The following is a 22,149-nucleotide window of genomic DNA, read 5'->3' on the forward strand; positions in this document are numbered from 1 at the left end:
GTGTTCTCTTCCTGATATTGCTCTCTCGCAAGTCAGAAGTTCTAATTTTGTTCCCGTTTGAACCAAAATTACAGCCCCTCACAACGAAACAATGGTTTTTAGCTTCAAAGTGCATTTTCTGTGAATTCTCTATTACTTATTTTCAAGACATGAATGAATAAGTATTCAATTTAATTATAACCAATTAGGGAATTACATAAAACCAACAACGAGATAACCAAAGTCATATATAACATAAAATTTTTGACAAAAAAAATATATATTTAACTTTAACCCGATTATTTGTTACATCAAATTCACATCTAGAATCATGGAATCATCATAGAAAATAGAAGAAATATATGGGGAGTATTAATTTTCATGCATTGTTTGCATTCATATAAGGAAATGCGAAAACAAATTCTTTAAATAAAAACGATGTAAACAAAAAAAAATTAATAACAAAAATATTTAGAGTATAATATTTATTACATATTTAAATTTTCCTTCATGGATATTAATTGTCATTTACTTGAGTCAAGAATGTTGACACTGTTTATTTCAAAACCCTTCTCTTTGAAAACCCTCTCCACTCCACTTCCAAAAATATTCATGTGAAAAATAAATTCGAACTTTTACAATAAACATGTTAAGTTAAGAAGAAATTTTTATTGTTTAATACTTTTCTCCTCACACAAGTTGTTTATTTAAAAAAATGGAAGAAAATTCTTAATTTTTTTTTAAAAGAAATAATAGTATATGGTAGTATGAATTGAATGGATACTCATACTACTTAATTGGAAATTTTGTTTGTTGTTGTTGATAACAATTCTACAAATTCTCTGTTGGTTTTCACTTGTTCGGTTTTCTTAAATAATAATATAAGCTTGAGAGACAGAGAAAAACAAGCTCACCATAACATCATTTATAGTTAGTTGTATGTTATCATGGATTCATCTGCAGGTTTAGGGACCAAATTGTGGAGCTTTATTTCTTTCCTCCCATTTTTCTTCATGCTCTTTATACTTGGTATCATCAAAGGTTCATTTTTTCTTTTCTACTTATCACTTTTGTATTTTTATCTCAATGTTCTTGTTGTTAGACTAAAACACATTTATAAATTTTGTATGGGGGTGCTTCAAAAAATAAAGTATGAAAGTATATTAAAAACTCAATGTTTGAATTTTTTTTATAAGGAATCATATGGATGCTTATATAATAGTACATAATTACATAAATAAAAGTTCATGATTATTATTAATGTTGAATGCATTGTAAAAGTAAATATTCATTATAAGGTGATTCATTTGGCAGGTGCATTGATAGGTCCAATTGCATTTGCCATTATGGTTGTTGGAAATTCAGCTGTTATCATTGGACTTTGGACTGCACATGTATTTTGGACATACTATTGTGTAGCAAGGTTGTACTTTCTTTCCAAATTCTTTGGACTTGCAATTGCAAACTATGTATGATTATATGTTTCATATGTTCTAACTCAATCTCACTCATCAATTGTTGGCCTTTGAAAACAGAACAAAGAGGTTTGGACTGGTTTTCAAGATTGCGGCGTTGATATGTTTGCCGGTTCCTTTGTTACTTTTGCCGGTAGTTGGTATTGTTGGTAGCTTTTTAGGTGGAATTGGATATGGCTTTTTTGCTCCTCTTCTTGCAACTTTTGAGGTTGTTGGAGAGAATGTTCAAGACAAATTTTATCATTGCTTCATTGTAAGTGAGACTTTCTGGTTTTTGCTTATGTATCCTTAATGTGGATTAGAATTTAGAAGTGCCTTGAAAATTTTGCCACCATGACTATGTAATTTAGGTCCTATTTGGATAAACAACTTAAGCTCTTATCATGTAACTGCTTATGTATATGTTATTTCTATAGCAAAAGATAAAAGTTAAACTGCTTTCATATTCTATCATAAAAAGATTCTGGAAATAAGTAGAAAACAACTTATGGACATGTAATAAGTTATTTCCATAAACTCTTTCGAACAGTCTCACAAATGTTTATGTAAGTAGATTAGCTCAAATATGTCCATAGTTAATTATCCTCCTTTTCTAGCTTAACTATCCTATAGTAATTTCTTAAAAGCTTTTGACTTGAGTCTTGAGCAGAAGGCAGGAAGCTTTAATGCAACTTATTTATGATGCCAGGATGGTTGTTGGTCAACAATTCAAACAAGCTGTACAGTGGTTCAGGATGTCACAGACTTTTGTTTTCACTCCTATTTTTCATACATGGATGAATTAAGAGAAAATTTAAACCCTCAAGAAAAGCCATTTGATATCAAGTAAGTTGCTCCTTCCAAATATATGTTTGTTAGTTTGAGTATGAAAAAAGTGACATAACAAACAATTATAAGTTGAAACATCGTATATGAACCTAGTAATAATTGAAGATTCAAGTCATGTATCAAATAACAAAAGAAAACTGGTTGGTTATACAAAATTGACAACAACAAAAAAAGAAAGTAGTTACACTAAGTTTAGGTGGCAATTCATCAGAACGAATTGGGATTCATGTCAAAATAGATACACGGTAAAGATTTGTACCGATTGAATTGAATTCAGTATCACAATGAGATACAGCTTGCATGTATCGTAATATACTGATAACCATTGTTTTCTTTGTTAGATTGTCGCTATTACCATGTTGCTTGTTGGTGATTCTGGTTGGGGTGCCCTTTGATGTGGTTTTAATCACATCAATTGCTATATGGAAGAGCCCTTACATGCTGTTTAGAGGATGGAAGAGACTATTAGAAGATTTGGTTGGAAGAAGGGGACCTTTCCTAGAAACTGAATGTGTCCCATTTGCTGGTCTTGCCATCATCCTTTGGCCTTTGGCTGTTCTAGGTGCTGTATTAGCAGCTATCATTGTCAGTTTTTTTCTTAGCCTGTATGGTGGAGTCGTTGTCCATCAGGTTAGTTAACGTACGATGCTTCAATTTTTGTTGAGCTTCTTGTATATCTATTCGGTAAATGTAATTGAAATTCACAATTGTCATTTTAACTATCTATGCAAGTTTTAAGAGATTTTATTAAGTGAATATTTTATTGTAGGAGGACTCATTGAAGATGGGGTTTGCCTACATTGTATCTGTGGTTTCACTTTTTGATGAATATGTGAATGATTTACTCTACTTGAGAGAAGGATCCTGCCTTCCCAGGTGCTATCAAATTTTCTTTACCATGCTATCAGTTTTTTTTTACCGTGCTTGAAGATTATTATTGTTGAAAAGGGTGTTTTTTCTAATACTCCTCATATTAAGTAAGTTTGTTTTCGGTGGCGAACATTGGTCACTAATTTCAAGTAGTACTTGTGACAGCCAGGCCAATATACCGTAAAAATGTGAAGCATGCAGTTGAGAGGAAAAAACTTGAAGGAATTGATCATAATTTGAAAAATAGGAGAGATAGTTCACAAAACTCGAAACACACCCTACAGCAATCCAGAAGTATGAAATGGAAAATTCAGCAATATAAACCTGTGCAGGTGATGGTAACATGACTTAAATAAGCATTTTCTACGAATTTTTCTAACTTGAAAAGAATCGTTATTTTGCAGGTATGGGACTGGTTTTTCAAGTCGTGTGAGGTAAACGGCCGGATAGTCCTCCGTGATGGTCTGATAAGTGTAAAGGAAATTGAGGAATGCATTTTCAAAGGCAATTGCAAAAAATTAAGCATCAAGTTACCAGCTTGGTCCTTGCTACAATGTCTTCTAACTTCAGCAAAATCAAATTCAGATGGATTGGTTATATGTACTGCTTCTATTGCTCATGCCATGCTTTCATTCCATTGGAATACGTAAATATGCTCATGCTTCGATGTAAATGCATTTGCAGCTGATGATATAGAACTGACAAGGATGAATGGACCAAAGGATAGAGTGTTTGAGTGGTTTATCGGACCTTTACTGATCATGAAAGAGCAGCTTAAGAATCTTGAGCTGGAAGAAAGTGAAGAAACATGCTTGAAAGAACTTGTTATGAGAAGCAAAAACGATATACCAGAGGATTGGGATAGCACTGGCTTCCCATCTAAGGACAATGTTCGAAGAGCACAATTGCAAGCTATAATTAGAAGGTATATTTCTAAATATTTATCTCATTACATAATCACTTATGTAACTATATGTGAGAATGTATGAAAATAGTTTATGACATGTCTATAAACTATTTTCATTTTCAACTTATTTCATGATTTTTTTATCATAGTTTATGAAAACAACTTACTACTTGGTATAAAAACAGTTCAACCACATTCTTGATGCATATGCTAAGTGCTTCAATTCCTTCCCTTCCCATTTGGTATTTCATTGCTACAGGTTGCAGGGGATTGGGTCTTCCATGTCTCGGATGCCAACTTTTCGAAGAAAATTTAGGAATCTAGTGAAAATTTTGTATATAGAAGCGTTGCAAGCTAGCGCTTCAGCTAAAGAAGGCAACAATATTGATGAACCTTAGCAATATAATGTTGAAAGCATTACATATGAAGACCATAGTTTCTTGTAACTTCAGTAAGAGTTTTGCAATCATTGTACTTTATGGCCATTTTTTTGTTTTCCTTTTTCTATATTTCTTATACTTACTTGGAAAATTCTATGGTGAAGTCATAAAAATGATTTTTTTGATGAAGTTAACACTATAACATCAAAATTGTAGTGAGTAACACCCCACTGTTTGTACAGTGGCATCAAAAGTTCAGTCCTCATAGTATCATCAATTCATAAGATTAACAAGACTACACTTAATCTAATTTTATCCTACCTTATTTTTAGTGTATCACCCCACAAAGTGTAACACTTAAGACTATCACATAATATCATCAAATATTGTTTGTATGTTAAAGATGTCAATGATAAAATAGTACCTGTAAGTCCAATATATCGCAAGCATTACTAGATGAATTACCATTGATCATTAATGAGTAATCAACAATTTAAAAATGAATCAAACATTAAAATCAAAATTAACTTTTTCAAAAAAGTCAGTTTCCTGACTGCACCGTAGAAGCTCCCTTGAAAGTATGTATGTATGCACGCATGTACGTAGTATTTAAGAATAAAAATGTAAAAAATAGTAAAAAAATAATAATGTCAGTGAGGTATTGCTGTATTTTTAGAGTGTTAGGAAGCAATTTTGGAAGTGAGAAAAAGTAATTAAAAAAAAAAAAGTTATCTAGGGTTTATTACTGGGCCTAGGCGGGTCAGCCCAAAGCAAAACCATTCCAAAGTCACAATAAATAAGGAGGATGAACGAATGGTGACTTCGTTTAGGGTTAAGGTTTCGGTATACCTAAATTGTGATTCATTCATTTCAATGGAATTCGATACTGACACGGAAAGCTGGGAAGAAAGTTTGAAGCGGCCGAATTCCGAACCGGAAAAGGAACCGAAACGGCCGAAATCGGAACCGGAATTAGGATCGGAACAGGAACCCGAATCCAAACCCAAACCGCGGGGTTCTATTTGGGATGAGTGGTACGATGAAGATCCAGAGTTGAGTGAATTATCTATCTATGATGACGACGATGAGCCTTACATATATATGTGTGAAAAATATGTGTATAAGAATAAACTCAGGCTGAAACTAGAGGCAGCAGATAATGAACATCTAGAGCGTTCTCGCGGCCTAAGTGTACGTATGCTGCGTCTATCTCTATCTATTTCATTTTTTGCTGTTTTCAATTCTGTTTCACTCTCTTAATTAATATTCATTCTGGACAACACAATATAATATAGGAGTACGATGTTCTCCCCCGTCCGCCAGGAACACTGTTATGTGGCGGTACCCAACCCCTCCCCATAACCGATGAAGACCGCCCTACTCTCGAACAATTCTCTCGGCTTGCATTGGACTATTACAGTGAAAAAAATGATAATCAGGTTGAAGAGAATGAATATTATATTATATTTTGTTTATTCATTAATTAACTAGACTAATTGTTCTTCTTAATTAATTAATTAATTAATAGGCTCCAACATTTGAGTTACATGAAGTTGTCAAGTGTGCCTATGATGTTGGTATTGCTGCTGGACATATGTTTTACATTACCTTTCAAGCAAAGCCAAAAGACAAAGACCCCTCCGACGGCCCTGCTGCTTTAACAACTTTCCAGGCCCAAGTATGGGACGGTTATGATGAATCACGTGAGGTCATAAAGTGCACCATTAAAATCTAATACACTCCATCCACCATGGTAATAATCAATATTCTTGTAGATAGATTTGTAGTTCCTTTGATTTTGTATTTGACTTTGTTATATATATCTTAGTATTAGGTTGTTGAAGTTACAATATTTGTTTGCTGGTGTAGTGGTTACCATTTACTGTCAAGTTAAGAAAATCAGGTTCAACCCTTGTATTCCACATTTAAAATAAACAAAAGGTTAAGGTTTCTGAGCGATTCTATCTATCCCTGAACCCCAAAAACTAATGCTTAACTACTGCCCCAGTTTTCTGCTAATTTAAGTCCTTTTATTTTGTAGTAATGAACCCTAACCCTAACCCCCGTCCCCAACTATTTTGTTTTTATAATAGTACCTTTGTCTTTCAATGATTTCTTGTTGCTAAAGTATATGCAACCATCGTGTTTTGGATTAACTCTCATATGGTTTTGGTGTTTTGACATTATTAGTTTCACTTTTTGAATTTTCAGTAGGATAGTTGAGTCGTTTTAATTTTTTCATAATTTTCTAATTCCCACTTATTAATGGGATAAGGCTTAATTTCTAATCCATTTTTTGAAATTGAAATCTTAATTTCTGCAATGCAACTCATGAAGCTTGTAGTGAAATGTAACTTTTTTATCCATCATTGTGAATCATAGCCGTATATGCCTTTTGCAGGAAATCATGTCCGTTGCATGAATCTACCTGCTATCGATATGGTTTTGGTTGTGTTAGAGAGAAATATAGAGGTTGAAAGCAAAGCCTGAACAGACTTACGGGCGTTGTTAATTAATTAAATATGATGTTTATGTAGGTGGTATATTTGCTAGAACATTGTTGATAGATATTAACCTAGTACTAGTTTCTTGTGTTATTTTTCACACCATTGATGATGTTTGTCATCTATCTATGTACATGGATGATATCTCTCACCCATTTGATATGAATCTATCTAGTCTTGAATTCTGAGTTTTTAGAGTTTCATTTCTTAATTTGATCCACGCACCACTATGAATTGCTTCTAGTCAACAAGAGCCATTGTTTCTCATTTTTTTCAAATACCGAGCATCTTAGGCAATTGTCATGGAATGAAAATAAATGATGTTACTTATTGTTAGCTATTGGATGAAAATCAAGAGCCTAGAATAAAACATCATTATACTCTGTCATGTGCATTCTCTTCTCATTCATAAGGTTTGTGTCTTACACTGCATAGTTCACAACGAGCTGTCAGCTTAGTTGCAGTTTCAGCAATTGGTATTATGTGAGGCACTGAGCCAAACCTTCTCTTGAAAAACCAAAACACACAATTAGAACTAATTCCAAATCAAAACTATCAGTACAAGATTCCAAATCAAAGCATCAGTACAAGATTCATCCATAAAAATGCTCCAAATCAAAACTAATTGCTGATGTCTACATAACCAAGCTCTGGTATAATATTTGGGCTAGTTGGAACTTTGAACATAGGATTCGATGTTAATGCTCTATCAACATTTTTGAGAGATGTAGGTAAGGGGAGTTGATGGAGTTTTCATTCCCACTTACATTATTTAGAGTTGATGGAGTTGATGGAGTTTCAGATATCAACCTAGTACTAGTTTCTTGTGTTATGTTTCACACCATCGATGATGTTTGTCATTTATCTATCTAAATGGATGATATCTCCCACCATTTGATATGAATCTATCTAGTCTTGAATTTTTTAGAGTTTCTTTTCCTACGTGATTTGATCCACGCTCCAATATGAATTGCTTCTAGTCAACAAGAGCATTTGTTTCTCATTTTTGTTTCAAATACCAAACATCTTAGGCAATTGTCGTGGAATAAAAATAAATGATGTTACTTATTGTTAGCTATTGGATGAAAATCAAAGAGCATAGAATAAAACATCATTATACTGTGTCATGTCATGTGCATTCTCTTCTCATTCAAAAGGGTTTGTGTCTCACATTTTTAGAGTTGAGGTATGCTCTATTTAGGATATTGGATTGAAGACATGTAGCAAAAAAGATTGAAGATGAAGGGTAGAGATTTAAAAATAAATAAAACATTTATTATCTTTACAAAAATCATGTATTTTGCATTTCCTCTCTTGTATCCTCTCACCGGCGGACCGTTATGCCTCATCATCGCTTATTGCTACCATCTCAATCAATCACAGCATCTACCCTCATCTCCTCCTCTCCTCTCCTCTCTTGACTACTATCTCATTGTCGTTGTCATATACCAATCCACCGTTGCTGCTCTTATCTTCCACACATGTCGATTCATTCTTAATATATGAATGATCAAAGATGATGAATGATCTGAGATGATGAAGTTTAAATTGATTTCATTCTAAATTCATTTTGTTGGTTTTTCAATTGATTTCACTCTAAATTTACTACTAGAAATATGACACCAACATTGTTAGAATACAGTTGATGAGAGAATTTTTTTGAAATATGATTGATAAGAGATGATGAAGTTTAAATTGATCTCACTATAATGCATAAATCTCAACCCTTGAATCTCTTTTTGCCAGATGCCTTCCATCTAGGACCCGAATTGGACTAAATGGAGAATGATGTAAATGGAATATACCTGAACTCATTTTTTTTGTACCAAGATATTGGTACGAAGTTTCTACCGTTTAACAGTGATCAATCTAAAAAAAAAAAAATTCATTCTCTAAAAAATTCATTTACTCAAATTCAGCATCTAAAAAAAATTGATAAATGGATTCACGTAAGTAATTAATAAACATTCAATCTCTACAATTTAGTATCTCAAAAAAAAATTGATAAATTGATTTCAAAAAAGTAAATGGACTAAATTTACTTTTTTTTATATTAGTAATTGATAAGCATTCAATCTCTTCAATTCATCATCTCAAAAAAAAAAAATTTGATAAATGGCATACAATGACACACACTTAGAAAATCAAATCAAAATACTTCACATCACAATGACATACACTCAGAAAATCAAATCAAAACTTAGTTCAAACTATTTTTTTCTCTTTCACTTTTATTAGTTTATATTTACACGTGCATAAGCAATTAGCATCTCTAAACGTTTGTGAGAATCTTCATAAAGCTTTGTTGGTAGGCAAGGTTGTTATTTCCTAATTATAGGATTAATAGTATGATGTTGATTGAGATGTGTAATAATTAATACTATTAACCAACCCTTCTAAAAAGGACTGTTAGTTAATTAACAAACTTTTTCTTCCTTTCCCTTCGGATACATACATCTATATTTTGTAGCTAGCTGCCCCTAAGATGGAGACTTTTTCTTCAAACAAACAAGCTTTCGTGTCATTCATCACTCTTTCATCGCCAATATTTTCTGGCAAAATTCAATTTCTAAACAAATTACTAACAGTATTACATTACATACAGCCACATCTACCTACCTGGCACATATTTTTTCTAAGTCAAAATAACCAACTTCCATGACATTTTCATTTTCAATTTTGTTCATCTAATTAATAACTCTTGATTCATTCTATCTCCAATTCCATTCGTCTTCTTAATGATGATAAACCCATTAACCAGCCACAAAACATTATAGTAAAATTACAACCTTACAAGAACAAATATTTGAATCACAAGACACATTATAATTTGAAACCATTTTTAAAGGGGTATGAATGGTTGATGACTGTTCAACTTTCATTCAGATCACAATCATTCTCAAAACAAAACCTAGCTTCACTAATGTCACAAAGAATAACAGAAGAACCATTACCAACCAAAACAGCTCAAAGCACAGTTACATGCCTCTACCAAACCAGCATTGGTGGCCAATGGAGAAACATATCAGTCTTATGGTGCAAAAACCTCATCAACCACACATTAAACCTTAAAGTTGACAGCGCTAGAGGCGAACAATTTCATCAAAACTGCAAAATTGAAGTTAAGCCATGGTGCTTTTGGAATAGAAAAGGTTACAGATCGTTTGACGTTGACGGCAATCAAATCGACGTGTATTGGGATCTAAGATCGGCTAAATTCGCAGGAAATTGCCCCGAACCATGCAGCGATTACTACGTTATGTTAGTTTCCGACGAAGAGGTTGTGCTGTTGTTAGGTGATTACAAGAAGAAGGCTTACAAGAGAATGAAAATGAGACAAGCACTTGTTGAGGCAACATTATTGGTTAAGAGAGAAAATGTTTTTGCAAAGAAAAGTTTCTCAACAAAGGCTAAATTTGATGAGAAGAGAAAAGAGAGTGATATTGTTGTTGAAAGTTCAACTGCTGGCAACAAAGATCCTGAAATGTGGATTAGTATTGATGGGATTGTTTTGATTCATATTAAGAATTTGCAGTGGAAGTTTAGAGGGAACCAAACTGTTATGGTTAATAAACAACCTGTGCATGTGTTTTGGGATGTATATGATTGGTTGTTTAGTGTGTCTGGGTCTGGTCCTGGGCTTTTTATCTTCAAACCTGGGCCCACTGAAGTTGAGAGTGATAAAGAAGAGAAAGGTTTAGAAGGTGAGAGTGATGATGGTAGTGCTACTAGTGGATATTATTCAACAAAAAGTTATACTCCTTTTGAGTCTTGCCTTGTACTCTGTGCCTATAAACTTGAGTGATAAGTTATAAGTCAGAGAGAAGAGACCAAATGTTTATATGATAGTCGGGGCAACCATGCTTTTAAATTGCGGTTGCGGCTATGTTGTCAATCATTATATTGCGAGAAAATGTTGGAAAATGCAGCCTTTGCAGTCAAAATTGAAGTTGCAATGCCATTACGAGGATCTCAAATTCATTTATACTGCAGGGCACAATTTAAAACTATGGTGGCAACTAGTAGAGACATTGTATAGTTTTCTTTTCTTTACATTTTTAGTCTAATGAATATGAGTAATATTGGTTTTGACAGTGATTTCGAAGATCTCATTGATGTTTGCATGGTGACTTTATTCAATTTTTATGGAATTCTATGTTTCATCAACTTTAACTCTTTGTTCTACATTTTTGAGGCTTAACAAGGACTTGATATGAGCATGACAAAACTATAGCATAAACTAGTAATGGAGTCATATTGTTTTATGGTTCAAAGGATGTGTATGCAACAATAACAGCAGTACTCAATAGTATTAGTATCCAATAAAACTTAACCCTTTTGCCTTAAGGTTGGATCCATCCTTTTGCCTCCATGTTCTCTTAACAAAATCATGATATCTCGACTGTCTTCCAATTAGATATTCGCCCATTTAAAATCAAAACCAAGTTCCTTATATAATAATCACTTCATGCCAAGGATCTACGCCTTAGAAATCAATTCCCTACTATAAAACAATTGTGTGAGCTAAGGACCTATACTCGTGAAACAGCTCGTTGCTGTTAGCCGTCACTGCAATCGATGATTTTGGCAGTCAATTAAGATCATACGGTTAAGATTCTGAGTTTTCGATTTGTTATAATCAAGATGTGAACCGTCCAATCTCTATCCATCAGCTTAGAAGAACTGACTATAGTGACAATAAGAAAGTTTAACCATAAGAACTGACTATACTAGTTAATTCCAAAATATGGTTTTGCGATCCACAAGGCTAAAATGCTATAACAAATTTAAATGATATATGAGAGTGTACAACGAGCTAAGTCATTTATAAATAAATGAATTTACATGCATGAATAAGTTAAAAATTGAAGAAGTATTGTCCAGAACACAAAAATGGCTAGGATAAAATCAAACTGTGAAAAAATAGATAAATGATATCATGGTTTCCAAGGAGGTGGTGGAGGTGGATTTTCTGGTCCAAATGGTGGAATAGCTTCAAAAATGGTATTAACGTCAATGCCACTACCTGTTGTGCTTGTTAAGGAAATTAAGGCAGCTACTAGTCCTGCATTTCCAGCTAAAGTTGGTTCAGTATAGTTGTAATTCTTCCTTGAATCATGAAATTGGTCAAAGGGATTTGGTCCTCCAACCATTGCTCCTGTAACGTTGTTGGGATTTCGGTCAGGGCTGTCACGCCACTTCCAACCACCAGTACATGAGTAATTTTTGTGATCATTTGGAATCGATGCACCTCTATGATGAACATGTCTTGGAAACTTTTCGCCATATCCTACTATGTAGCTCATGTTCATTGGATTTTTACCCATGATGTAATCCATCTGTTTCATAGGAATATAAGAAAAATCACATTGCTAAAGAACAAAAACAGAAATTATTTTTGTATGACTTAATTTAGACAATTTTGTGAAAACAAAACTTTTGAAGTGGTTAATTACGTTTAGCAGATGCTTGATCAATATCCACCTGAAAATGAGTGATAGACCATAATTCTCAGGTGTTCAACTATATGTATATTTAAGCACTGAGAATTATGGTTAATCACATCAGAAATCCAGTTTAATGAAGTTACATTTGTGGCTAATGAGTTTCAACACCTTGTATATCCGTTGACCATTTACTCAACGTAATTAACCAACTACTTGAACTGTGTTAAGCACTTCAAAATTTGTCTGTTCAAATAACACAACTGAGAAAAATATATGAATCGAAATTCAAAATGATGTGACGAATTTGGTACCTGAGAGGTTGCAAATGACTTTAGAACAGATATTGGAAAGAAATTAGGACCACAATACCATCCAGGAACACCTTTGGCTTCCATATAATCAGCAAAAAGAGATGCCAAAAATGCAGCATTGACAACATATTGGAGAGATTGTGGTTGTCCATGGTTCAATTGTATCAACCCCCCTGTAAATTTTCATGTTAACATGCATCTTATGATCTTGTTGAAACTTCAAAATCATAATTTTTTGAATAAAAAACCAAGGCAAAAGTAACGTGTTCATTATTGAATTACCATTAGTCCATTTAAAGACATTGAATTGATGAAGATAAGAACACATGGTAAGACTAGTAACATTATGGTACATACTAAGCATATCCTCATAAGGGTAACCAGGATTAAGAAACATCCTAACTCTTGTTAGCAGCAACATTGCAGCAGGTAACTTATTATCCCAACTCAAAACACTCAAATCAGGCTTCATATAAAATGCCTTGGAATTCTTAGGCACATCAGGATTAGTTGCCAATGAAATGTAGGTAGTATTTCCGGTGGCAAAATACAACCAAGCACCACCCCACATGTACTCATCAAAGTAACCAGATGAGTTATAAAAGGGTTCAATGTAAGGCTTTCCGCGACTGTATGTTGATCTTTTACCAAAGTCTCTTGCAAATGCAAAGGCAGTTTCAGCTCCCTTGACGAGTTTCTTTGAATAAGCAGCGTCGTCTAGGAAAACTATAGAAGCTGCTGCTAATGCTGCTGCCATTTCTCCTGCAAGATCAGGTCCTTCAAATACAGTCGTTGTTGGGCGCGGATAGCTCATGTCTTCTGGTTTTTGCCAACAGTAGTGGTCATCTGGTGTCCTAGAACCATTCAGTGATCCACCAACCTAACATGAAATCCAGATGTATTGCACTTAGGATCCAAATTAAGGGTAATGTATCAAGCAATGAAGAGTTAAATATATATACATGATGCATTCAGTAGAGCTAATACATATATATATATATATATATATATATATATATATGATTAAATTGATTAAGATTCAAGATCATATTTTGTTAAATATCATTAAAATAAGTGAAATACAGGGAAGAATAAACTACATAGAAACAAGACTTAACTTACCTGAGCATAAATTTTGTTAATTTTGGATGCAGAACTGTTGAAGGTTAAGAGCAAATAATCAGTACCCCATTTAATGAGTTCTCTGGCATGATTATACTCATTCACTGCCATATATTTTTGCTTATATTCAAGCACACTCCAACTTAGCATTGTCATAGCAAAAGACATGGGAAAATGGAACTTTATATTGTCCCCAGCATCATAATAACCACCAACAAGTCCTTTTTTATCATCAGTGTCTTTTCCATCTTGTAAACCTGAGTTCCTTCTCCATGAAATTCCATTGCTCTTTGGCAATCTCCCAGCTTCACAAATCAAAGGTACATATTATATGATGATTCATGATTCAAATTCTTTTTGTAAGGTATTGTTACTAAACATATGGTGCAATTATCATCTTATTAAAGGCTAGTTATTATTGTGCATCTACTCGATTATATAATTGAGTTGAGACAAATTAGTTAGTATTCTTCTGCTGTTTTTTCGGGAAAACTATGTATACTATTTTACAAATATAGTTTACTTTTAAAAAATTGAATCATAATATGTAGTGGTAGTATAAAAAACAGATATAAATTGTCTTATAAATTCATTTCATATGATAAAAGGTTGCAGAAATATTTGATATGTTATGATGTAGGTTCACAACTTTAATCCTCCACTTCTCAACACTTAGTATTTGTGAGTTTCGTTTCGTCACGAAACCAACTAAAAATAGAAATAAATTTATTGATGTTTTATGATAGCAACAAACAATAACTAGAAAACTAAATATACGTTAAATTCAAAAAAATACTTTTTTCTGTTTCTAAGTGTTGGTGTATTAACTACATTTTAGACAAAATAATCTATATATTTCCTCTCAATTTTGTCCTTAACAAAAAATAATGCCCACATAAATCTAACATCTAAATTTGCATACAAAGACAAAGCAGTCAAATTGTTTTTCTGTTTACAAACGGTCAAATTGTTGTAATGAACCAAAATTAATAGAAGGACTAATTTATGTGTCCTATAAAAATATATAAATCAATATCTCCGTGAATTTAGCTCATAAGGATATTGCATATTATATGCAGAGGGATGGGGTTTGAACCCCGAACATTCCAATTCTCCATAATTAAGCTATGTGATCACTAGACTACTTGACAAAAAAAAAATATAAATCAATAGAAGGACTAATTTGTCCATCGTGTAAAAATATATTAATTTGAATATTATTTTCTAACCGCATGAAAATAGTGAAAAACCAAGTTAAAGCGTTATCGTGAAACAAAATAAGAATGGAATGAAAACGGGGTAGAAACAGAAGCATTCAAATACTAGCGACACAAGACAAACACAGTCGTGCTAAATGCCGTTCTGTTGAATGTTGATATCATTGTTTTTTTTTTTTTTAGTCAAGAACTATGGATGACTATTATTTAAAAAAATTCAAAGCAACTTGTTGGAATGAAAAGACGTTAGATAGCATTTGGCAATAATAAAATGGAAAAAACAATTCCTGTCTAATAGTAATATTAGACACAAAATCTCTTAAGCAGATTTTCCACTTTACAAAGCACAGTTTCAGAGGATTTAAACATCAACAAGTTTTCAACCAAATCAACAAGTTTTAACTCTTCTTCAAAATAGCTTATAAAAGTAACCTACGATTGATATGAAAAAAAAATTATCTTATTATTTTATTATTATAGAAAACTAACATAAACACATGTGACGATACTAACTCAACAAGTGCTTAATTAAATTACTGATCCAAACACACCCAAATTGTTTATCTCACGTTAAAAAGTTGCACAGTTTTATTATTTTGAGTTTTGAGATAATATGCTGATGCAGAGAGTTAGTTAAAAGAAGAATGTTATTTGAGCAATATTTTTTGAGACAATTTGTAGGACAACTAAAATAGATATAGAAATATAGGTATTGATAAAAAGACCAAAATAACAGAGAGAAAGTCAAAACACACCGTGAGTATGAGATAGAAAATTGTCATAAAATAGTTTCTTTTTTTTTAGAAAATTATTATAAAATAGTTGTTCAAATATTAATTTCTTATTTATTTTGGGATTAATGAACCAGCCTTTGGAAGGAGTTGACGGGTAAAATGGGACAACAAATACTTCATTCCACTAGAAAACAATCCCTTTTGTAAAAAAACAAATTTGAATATATCAAGAGAGCAGATATATTATATTATACTCCTATTCTATTACTATATAATAATATCTACAGGAGAGAATTTTGTCAAAAATAAATAAATTCTACAGAAGGGAATGTTGACTTTTCTCTTTTTTTTAATTCGTTATTTTTTATGTAATTATTTTTTCATAGATAATATTAAGGGTAGTCATATTCTCGATAGTTGTATTTGATCGAAAGATAAGTAAAATTTATTTATGTTCCTTTTTTTAACAAGCCAAATTTATTTATATTCTCGCGATTCAGTTGATAACAACGTTGAATTTTATATGTAGGTGTGTTCGAACATCGTATTCCCAACTTTACCTTATAAGTTGAATTACTATCCTACTTCAAAAAAAAAAAAGTAAAGTTTAATTATAATTCTTTGTCAGAGATCAAACTCAATTTAAGATGATTATGATATTAACACCTGAGTCAAATCTTGTTTTTTGTCAGTTCCATAATATAGCAAGTGAATAATTTTATTTATAAACATTAACATCTATATTAACTAGAGGCACATATTTCAGCAAAAGTCATAACAACCAAAACCACGCCTATTCAAAAGCATAAATGCATATGAAAGCAAACAACATTTTGAAAGGGTCTTACTCTATTTTTATTTATTATCATATGAGTACTTTATTTGAACAACCATATGAGACAACTTTTGTGACAACTTATTTTTTCTCTCTTTTCATTGGTCAAAAACAATGGAGAGAGAAAAAGGAAGAGGGATAATAAGAGGATAATATGAATATGAGACAGAAAGTTGTCAAAAAATTGTAAGAAAGTGGTTGTATAAATATCATTTCTCTTATCATAATATATTGAGTCTATTACTTTCACCTAAAAAAAAATATATTGAGCGTATCAATCATCTAATAAATCAAATAAAATCATGGGAGAAAAGGTAAAATGTCAAATGAGAACAGAATATTGCACACATAGAAAATATATGTGAATGTTAATTTGCATGATGATATGAGATGAGATAGTTGAAGATTACATACATTTCTGAGCGTTGAAGAAGCGTAGTGCTTTGTGAAGAGCAAGGGTGTAATTATCAGGTGGTATAGGTGAAGGATGATGTTTAGGCAAAGCCTTGGCAATGATGATAGGAAGACCAATTGCACAAAAACCCACAAAGATTATACCAAAAATCCATTTCAATGCCTTGTGACTCAACACGATGCATCCAAAATCCACATACTTGGTCTTCTTCTTCATATTTGGCCTTTCAAGAATCCAGCTTTGTAGTGTCTCATCCAATCCCTCGCGTCGATTACCATGATCGAGCAACGCTGCCTTGTCCCATTGATCTCCGGTGCGGCTGGTCTCATCTCCCGATGGCACTTCACTATTGCTGCTCAGCTCAAAAGACCCTCCCCATTGATTCCTTGAATGCATGATGAGTAATTAAATCTAATATAGTCGTTGATGATAAGAGGAGTATATTTGTTGCATCAATTTTGATCACTCCCCTCTTCCTAGCGACAATGTTTCGCTATACTTCAATCACCTCCTCTGATGGAACTTCAGATTAATCACGAAGATCATATGAGAAAGATTGATGCGCTCGCACTCCTATTGGGAATAAATTTTTTGGAAGAGATGAGAGAAATTGGTGCAAATTAGAAGATTATGCACCATAAGAGAAGAAGGGAAAGAGGGGTTTGATTTAAGATTTTTGGAGAGAATATTCGTGTCAATATGTATGCAAAGAACCATTTAATTCATTCTACTATAAAGTTTGCGTGTTGTGACTTTTGAAGAGTGCTGATACATGGCAGTGTATTTTTTTCTTCAGTCATATATAGATCCAACGTACCCGTTCAGCAACACACATCATCGCCGACCATAAGAAAATTTGGAAATTAATTAACCATTTATATTTATAGTAACAGCCATAAACTTTATTAAAAAAACGTCATAAAATTTAATCGGGATAAAGTTAATTTCTACAGTGATTTGATCGATTTAGATATGGTAAAAAGATGTATATTTTAATTAAATCCTAACTTTTTTTTCAATTAGAAATTGTTTTATATAATTTCCTTTGTCATGTAGTATATGGAATGAGCTCTCAAACATTGCCATTTTATTTGGTGGTATACATTGCATTGGCATATTTGTACCATAATTAGCATTTAGTAATAATTAACGCTGTACGCGCATATGGTGATAAGTTATACGTATATGCTATAAAATCGAAAAATAATTAGAACAAAGAAAAAATACAAAGACAATTAAGTTTGATGAGAAAATTATTCATGATATAAAAATCTCGGTCAACGGAAACAAAATACTCCATTAAAGAAGAAAACCTCTCCAAAAAAACATTACTAGTAGTATTTAATAAGGAAAATGCTAGATATCAAGAATGATTTTATAAGAAAGATTCAAGAATGACATGGTACAATAATCACCTTTAGATTTCAGTCTCATTTATTAATCTTTCATAAAAAAAAAATACATAACACCCACCACCCTATGATTTTCAGCAAGGCTGAGATTTTATTGGTTAACATTAATTTCATGACTATTTCTTGATAAAATTTAAGGGTGATTATTCTGCCATGTCATTCTTAAAATTTTCTTGATAAAATCTTTCTTGATATATAGCATTGCTCATTTAATAAAGGATGCGAGTTGAGTTTGTTTTGTTAAAACAAAAAACTTGTTTGGTAAGTACAGCTCCAATTGGAATTGGTAAAGAGTTTTAGGGATACTTTGGAGTTCTCAATTTTTCAATACTGTATGTGAGTTTCGTTCATAGACTCTTTGTAACAAAAGAAAATCTATGTCAAAATATATGACGAATAGATGTAAATTTTGTCGAATTTATTCATGACTAATATCTGCCCTTGACCCACTTAATAAGGTGTCTTGGTTTTTTACCGTTCAAACCAACATGTTTGCATGAATGAAAAACTCAAAAAAGTGATTGAGAAAAAATTTACAAACCCACAATAAGCAGTGATATTTAATTAATCCAAAATGTCTTTATTTATGAAATTTAGCTTGATAGCATGCATTTTTTTATTCCAAAGTGATTTTAAATTTTCATAAAAATTTATATATGCGGTGTGTATAATACAAACTTTTAGTTCAGCGCTAAACTTTATTACATATGTATTATTAGATAAAAAGTCATCAAACAATATTCATAAACATGACTCAGTTGATAGGAACATCATATTATATAGTCAGAGACTGAAGTTCAAATCTTAAATTCTTCATTTATTTATTTAAATGGTTAATTTTTAGTCGCTGGTCTATTTGAAGAAAAAAGAAAATCATCAAACATTTTAACAATATTCAAGTATTTTACTTTGGTCAATAGAAACACTCAATTGTGTGTATACTTGTATAATTTGATTTACCTTCTAATGAAGTTAATTATTTAAGATTTAACAAACCAAGCATAATAGATTTTCGAGTCGTAGAGGAATGAGTGTGGTCCTTTTAATTCAATTCAATATAATTTTCTTTTCTCCTCAACTATATGAAGAATTAATAAAGTTTCTCCAATAGTTCTTGACTGAAGAACATATACTACCGTCTAAAACAATAAAAAAATATAGGACGTGTTATAATTATTGGCCAGTTAATTCCTTCAACACCATCACTATCATGCGCACGCACGCTTTCCATTTCAATTTTCAACCATGTCTTGTATGTTTTTTTTAGATTACCCTCTCTTATTTAGAGGGTATTTTACCCTCTCATGATATCAACCAATCAAAATGTAATATACATTGGCAACATTAAATGTCAGAAATTAGTCAATTTTTTTTCTAAAAAAAGAATCAATTATAATCATAAGGTAACTTTTAATACTTTTAATTTTTATTTAATTATAGACATGATTACATTAGAGATCCTTTATCTTATTTATTTGTTACATTTGGGTCCTTTATCTTTATTTTTTTCCGCTTAAGTCTTTTATCTATTATAAAAGCACATTTTTCTCATTTTTTTTATTAAAAAAAGTACATAATTTTATTTTTTAAAATATCTTTTTATTAAAAATGAAACAAATCCAGAAATATGATGAAGATGTTCATCATCTTCATCTTCTTCCTTTGAATCTTCATCATCTTCATTGAATCAAAAAAATTTCTATACAAATATATCTTCAAATATCATGAATTAATGTTATATTCACCTCAAATCTTCTTTTAAACACAAAAATCAAACTCCTATAGAAAAAGAGATTTAGTTTCATCACAAAAAAAAAAAAAAAAAAAATTAGTTAAATAAATTGTCACGCTGTATATTATTATTATTATTATTATTATTATTATTATTATTTTCTAACTCAATATTCAAGTCGGACATAAAAATAACCTCAAAATTGATAGCAGCTTTGCACATCAATTTTGTTGTTTCCAGAACAATCTTAATTTTCGTAAAGCCTAACCCTTCCGCCAGTGACTAAGCCTCCACCATCCGCCTTGCAACATTTGTGAAATTAAGGTTTTGATTTTTGTGTTTAAAATAAGATTTAGGGTGAATATAACATTAATTCACGATATTTAGAGATATATTTTAGTAGAATTTTTTTTATTTAAAGAAGATGATGAAGATTCAAAGGAAGAAGATGAAGATGATGAACACCTTCATCATATTTTTGGATTTTTTTTCAGTTTTAATAAAAATATATTTTTAAAAATAAAATTATGTATTTTTTAATAAAAAAATGCGAAAAAAGATGTATATGTGCTATTAAGAGAGATAAAGGACCTAAACGTGAAAAAATAAAGACAAAGGACCAAAGTGTTACAAATAAATAAGATAAATGACCCATAATGTAATATTGCCTTAATTATATTTAGGTGTTCAGTCTTAATTAATTTCCACTACATGACTGGCTTAGAACAATTAAAATTTCACATCAAATTTCTTTCATCTGAATGTCATTAAATTTATCAGTTATATTCATAAAATTTATTCCTCCCATTTTGATTGTTCAATTTGGTCGTTCCCAACTGCCGCATTTTTAAATTTTCGTGAGAATCGTCATGATTTCAAATATCGTGAGAATTGCCGTTATTTCCAGTACAACGTCAGGTATGATGACTTGATTTTTCTTTTTGATTTGATTTTTCTTGGTTGTGAGGTAGTTAATTATAACAATTGAGTAAATCATCCGTTGTAATTTGAGGGCTGCTAGCAGGTGTTGCCGCTGTGATGTTGTGGGAGTTTGCTAGCATTTTATTAGGTTGGCTGCTTAAATAAAAAAAATAAGTCACGATACCTGACGCGGTTCTAGATACAACGACAATTGTCACGATAATTGGAAATTGCAGCAATTTGTAACAACAAAATTGAACAATCAAAATGGGAAGAAGAATGAAAAAGAAACAAAAATTGATCAATATGGAAGAATAAAGAAGAAGAAATTTGAAAGAATGAGATGTTTTTGTTCTCACGTTCGGGGTTCTGGAATGGAAGAAATTTTATGAATGTAAATGATGAATTTAAGGACATACAGATGAAAGAAATTTGATGTAAAATTTTATTTGTTATAAGTCTTGTAGTGTAAATTAATTAAGATTGAACACCTTAATATAAAAAAAGAAAAATTAAATCATTTGTTGTTTCAAAAAAAAAATTAAATAAAAATTAAAAGTATTAAAAGTTACCTTATGATTAAGATTAACTCTCCTTCAAAAAAAAAAAATTAAGATTAACTCTTTTATTTTTAGAAAAAATCTACTCATTTATTTGACATCTAATGTTACCTATATATATTACATTTTGATTGGTTGATATCATGAGATAGTAAATTACCCTCTAAACAAGAGAGGGTAACGTAGGCCTCACCTGTCTTGTATGAGTAGTAAATAGTAACTAGATCCCCTATCCGTGCCGACGCACGGGCATTTATAGTGTGAATTAAAATATAGTAGAATATAGCACATAATATATGTACATGTTGATAAATAGTTCCAAGCCAATCTCATATAGTAACAAATAAAATTAAGCATAATATGAAAATACAATTAATGAAAATGTTAGATAAAGTGAATTACAAAATAAGCTAAATGATTCTTATATTATAGGCTTAATTACACTTTTGGTCCTCGTATTTTGGCCTACTCACAATATCGATCATGCTCTTTTAAAACAG

At 31.6% G+C, this 22,149-nt stretch overlaps 4 protein-coding genes across 4 annotated transcripts; 3 read left to right on the top strand and 1 right to left on the bottom strand.

Annotated features, from left to right (window-relative positions):
- The first annotated feature begins 708 nt into the window (after positions 1–708).
- LOC11427001 (uncharacterized membrane protein At3g27390) lies at positions 709–4,457 on the top strand. Its single transcript, XM_003601454.4, has 10 exons — positions 709–1,020; positions 1,294–1,402; positions 1,515–1,707; positions 2,143–2,279; positions 2,624–2,912; positions 3,052–3,158; positions 3,322–3,484; positions 3,557–3,752; positions 3,837–4,077; positions 4,319–4,457. The coding sequence occupies exons 1-10, from the start codon at positions 927–929 to the stop codon at positions 4,455–4,457; spliced, it is 1,668 nt and encodes a 555-aa protein (XP_003601502.2). The 5' UTR covers positions 709–926.
- Positions 4,458–5,249: 792 nt separating this feature from the next.
- LOC11435972 (uncharacterized) lies at positions 5,250–7,146 on the top strand. Its single transcript, XM_003601456.4, has 4 exons — positions 5,250–5,630; positions 5,735–5,878; positions 5,968–6,192; positions 6,841–7,146. The coding sequence occupies exons 1-3, from the start codon at positions 5,253–5,255 to the stop codon at positions 6,172–6,174; spliced, it is 729 nt and encodes a 242-aa protein (XP_003601504.3). The 5' UTR covers positions 5,250–5,252; the 3' UTR covers positions 6,175–6,192; positions 6,841–7,146.
- Positions 7,147–9,465: 2,319 nt separating this feature from the next.
- Positions 9,466–10,963, top strand: LOC120575716 (uncharacterized). Its single transcript, XM_039832428.1, has one exon. It carries the CDS (start codon positions 9,807–9,809, stop codon positions 10,746–10,748), a length of 942 nt encoding a protein of 313 aa, XP_039688362.1. The 5' UTR covers positions 9,466–9,806; the 3' UTR covers positions 10,749–10,963.
- A 728-nt stretch (positions 10,964–11,691) lies between these two features.
- On the bottom strand, positions 11,692–17,802 carry LOC11427002 (endoglucanase 12). The gene is made up of 5 exons (XM_003601458.4): positions 17,024–17,802; positions 13,824–14,128; positions 12,984–13,581; positions 12,702–12,874; positions 11,692–12,282 (listed from the first exon to the last, which is right to left on the bottom strand). The coding sequence occupies exons 1-5, from the start codon at positions 17,418–17,420 to the stop codon at positions 11,881–11,883; spliced, it is 1,875 nt and encodes a 624-aa protein (XP_003601506.1). The 5' UTR covers positions 17,421–17,802; the 3' UTR covers positions 11,692–11,880.
- Positions 17,803–22,149: the final 4,347 nt, after the last annotated feature.

The sequence above is a fragment of the Medicago truncatula genome, chromosome 3 (genome assembly GCF_003473485.1).
Source record: "Medicago truncatula cultivar Jemalong A17 chromosome 3, MtrunA17r5.0-ANR, whole genome shotgun sequence".
NCBI classification, from domain to species: domain Eukaryota; kingdom Viridiplantae; phylum Streptophyta; class Magnoliopsida; order Fabales; family Fabaceae; genus Medicago; species Medicago truncatula.

Excerpts from the sequence above, each read along its gene's own strand:
- LOC120575716 (XM_039832428.1), top strand. The coding sequence starts at position 9,807 with ATGACTGTTCAACTTTCATTCAGATCACAATCATTCTCAAAACAAAAC.
- LOC11427001 (XM_003601454.4), top strand. The coding sequence starts at position 927 with ATGGATTCATCTGCAGGTTTAGGGACCAAATTGTGGAGCTTTATTTCT. Across the intron at positions 1,403-1,514 it reads ACATACTATTGTGTAGCAAG|AACAAAGAGGTTTGGACTGG; the intron begins GTTGTACTTTCT and ends CTTTGAAAACAG. Across the intron at positions 3,753-3,836 it reads TTCAGATGGATTGGTTATAT|CTGATGATATAGAACTGACA; the intron begins GTACTGCTTCTA and ends ATGCATTTGCAG.
- LOC11427002 (XM_003601458.4), bottom strand. The coding sequence starts at position 17,420 with ATGCATTCAAGGAATCAATGGGGAGGGTCTTTTGAGCTGAGCAGCAAT. Across the intron at positions 14,129-17,023 it reads CTTCTTCAACGCTCAGAAAT|CTGGGAGATTGCCAAAGAGC; the intron begins GTATGTAATCTT and ends TGATTTGTGAAG. Across the intron at positions 12,283-12,701 it reads AGTCATTTGCAACCTCTCAG|ATGGATTACATCATGGGTAA; the intron begins GTACCAAATTCG and ends CCTATGAAACAG.
- LOC11435972 (XM_003601456.4), top strand. The coding sequence starts at position 5,253 with ATGGTGACTTCGTTTAGGGTTAAGGTTTCGGTATACCTAAATTGTGAT. Across the intron at positions 5,631-5,734 it reads AGCGTTCTCGCGGCCTAAGT|GAGTACGATGTTCTCCCCCG; the intron begins GTACGTATGCTG and ends AATATAATATAG. Across the intron at positions 5,879-5,967 it reads GTGAAAAAAATGATAATCAG|GCTCCAACATTTGAGTTACA; the intron begins GTTGAAGAGAAT and ends ATTAATTAATAG.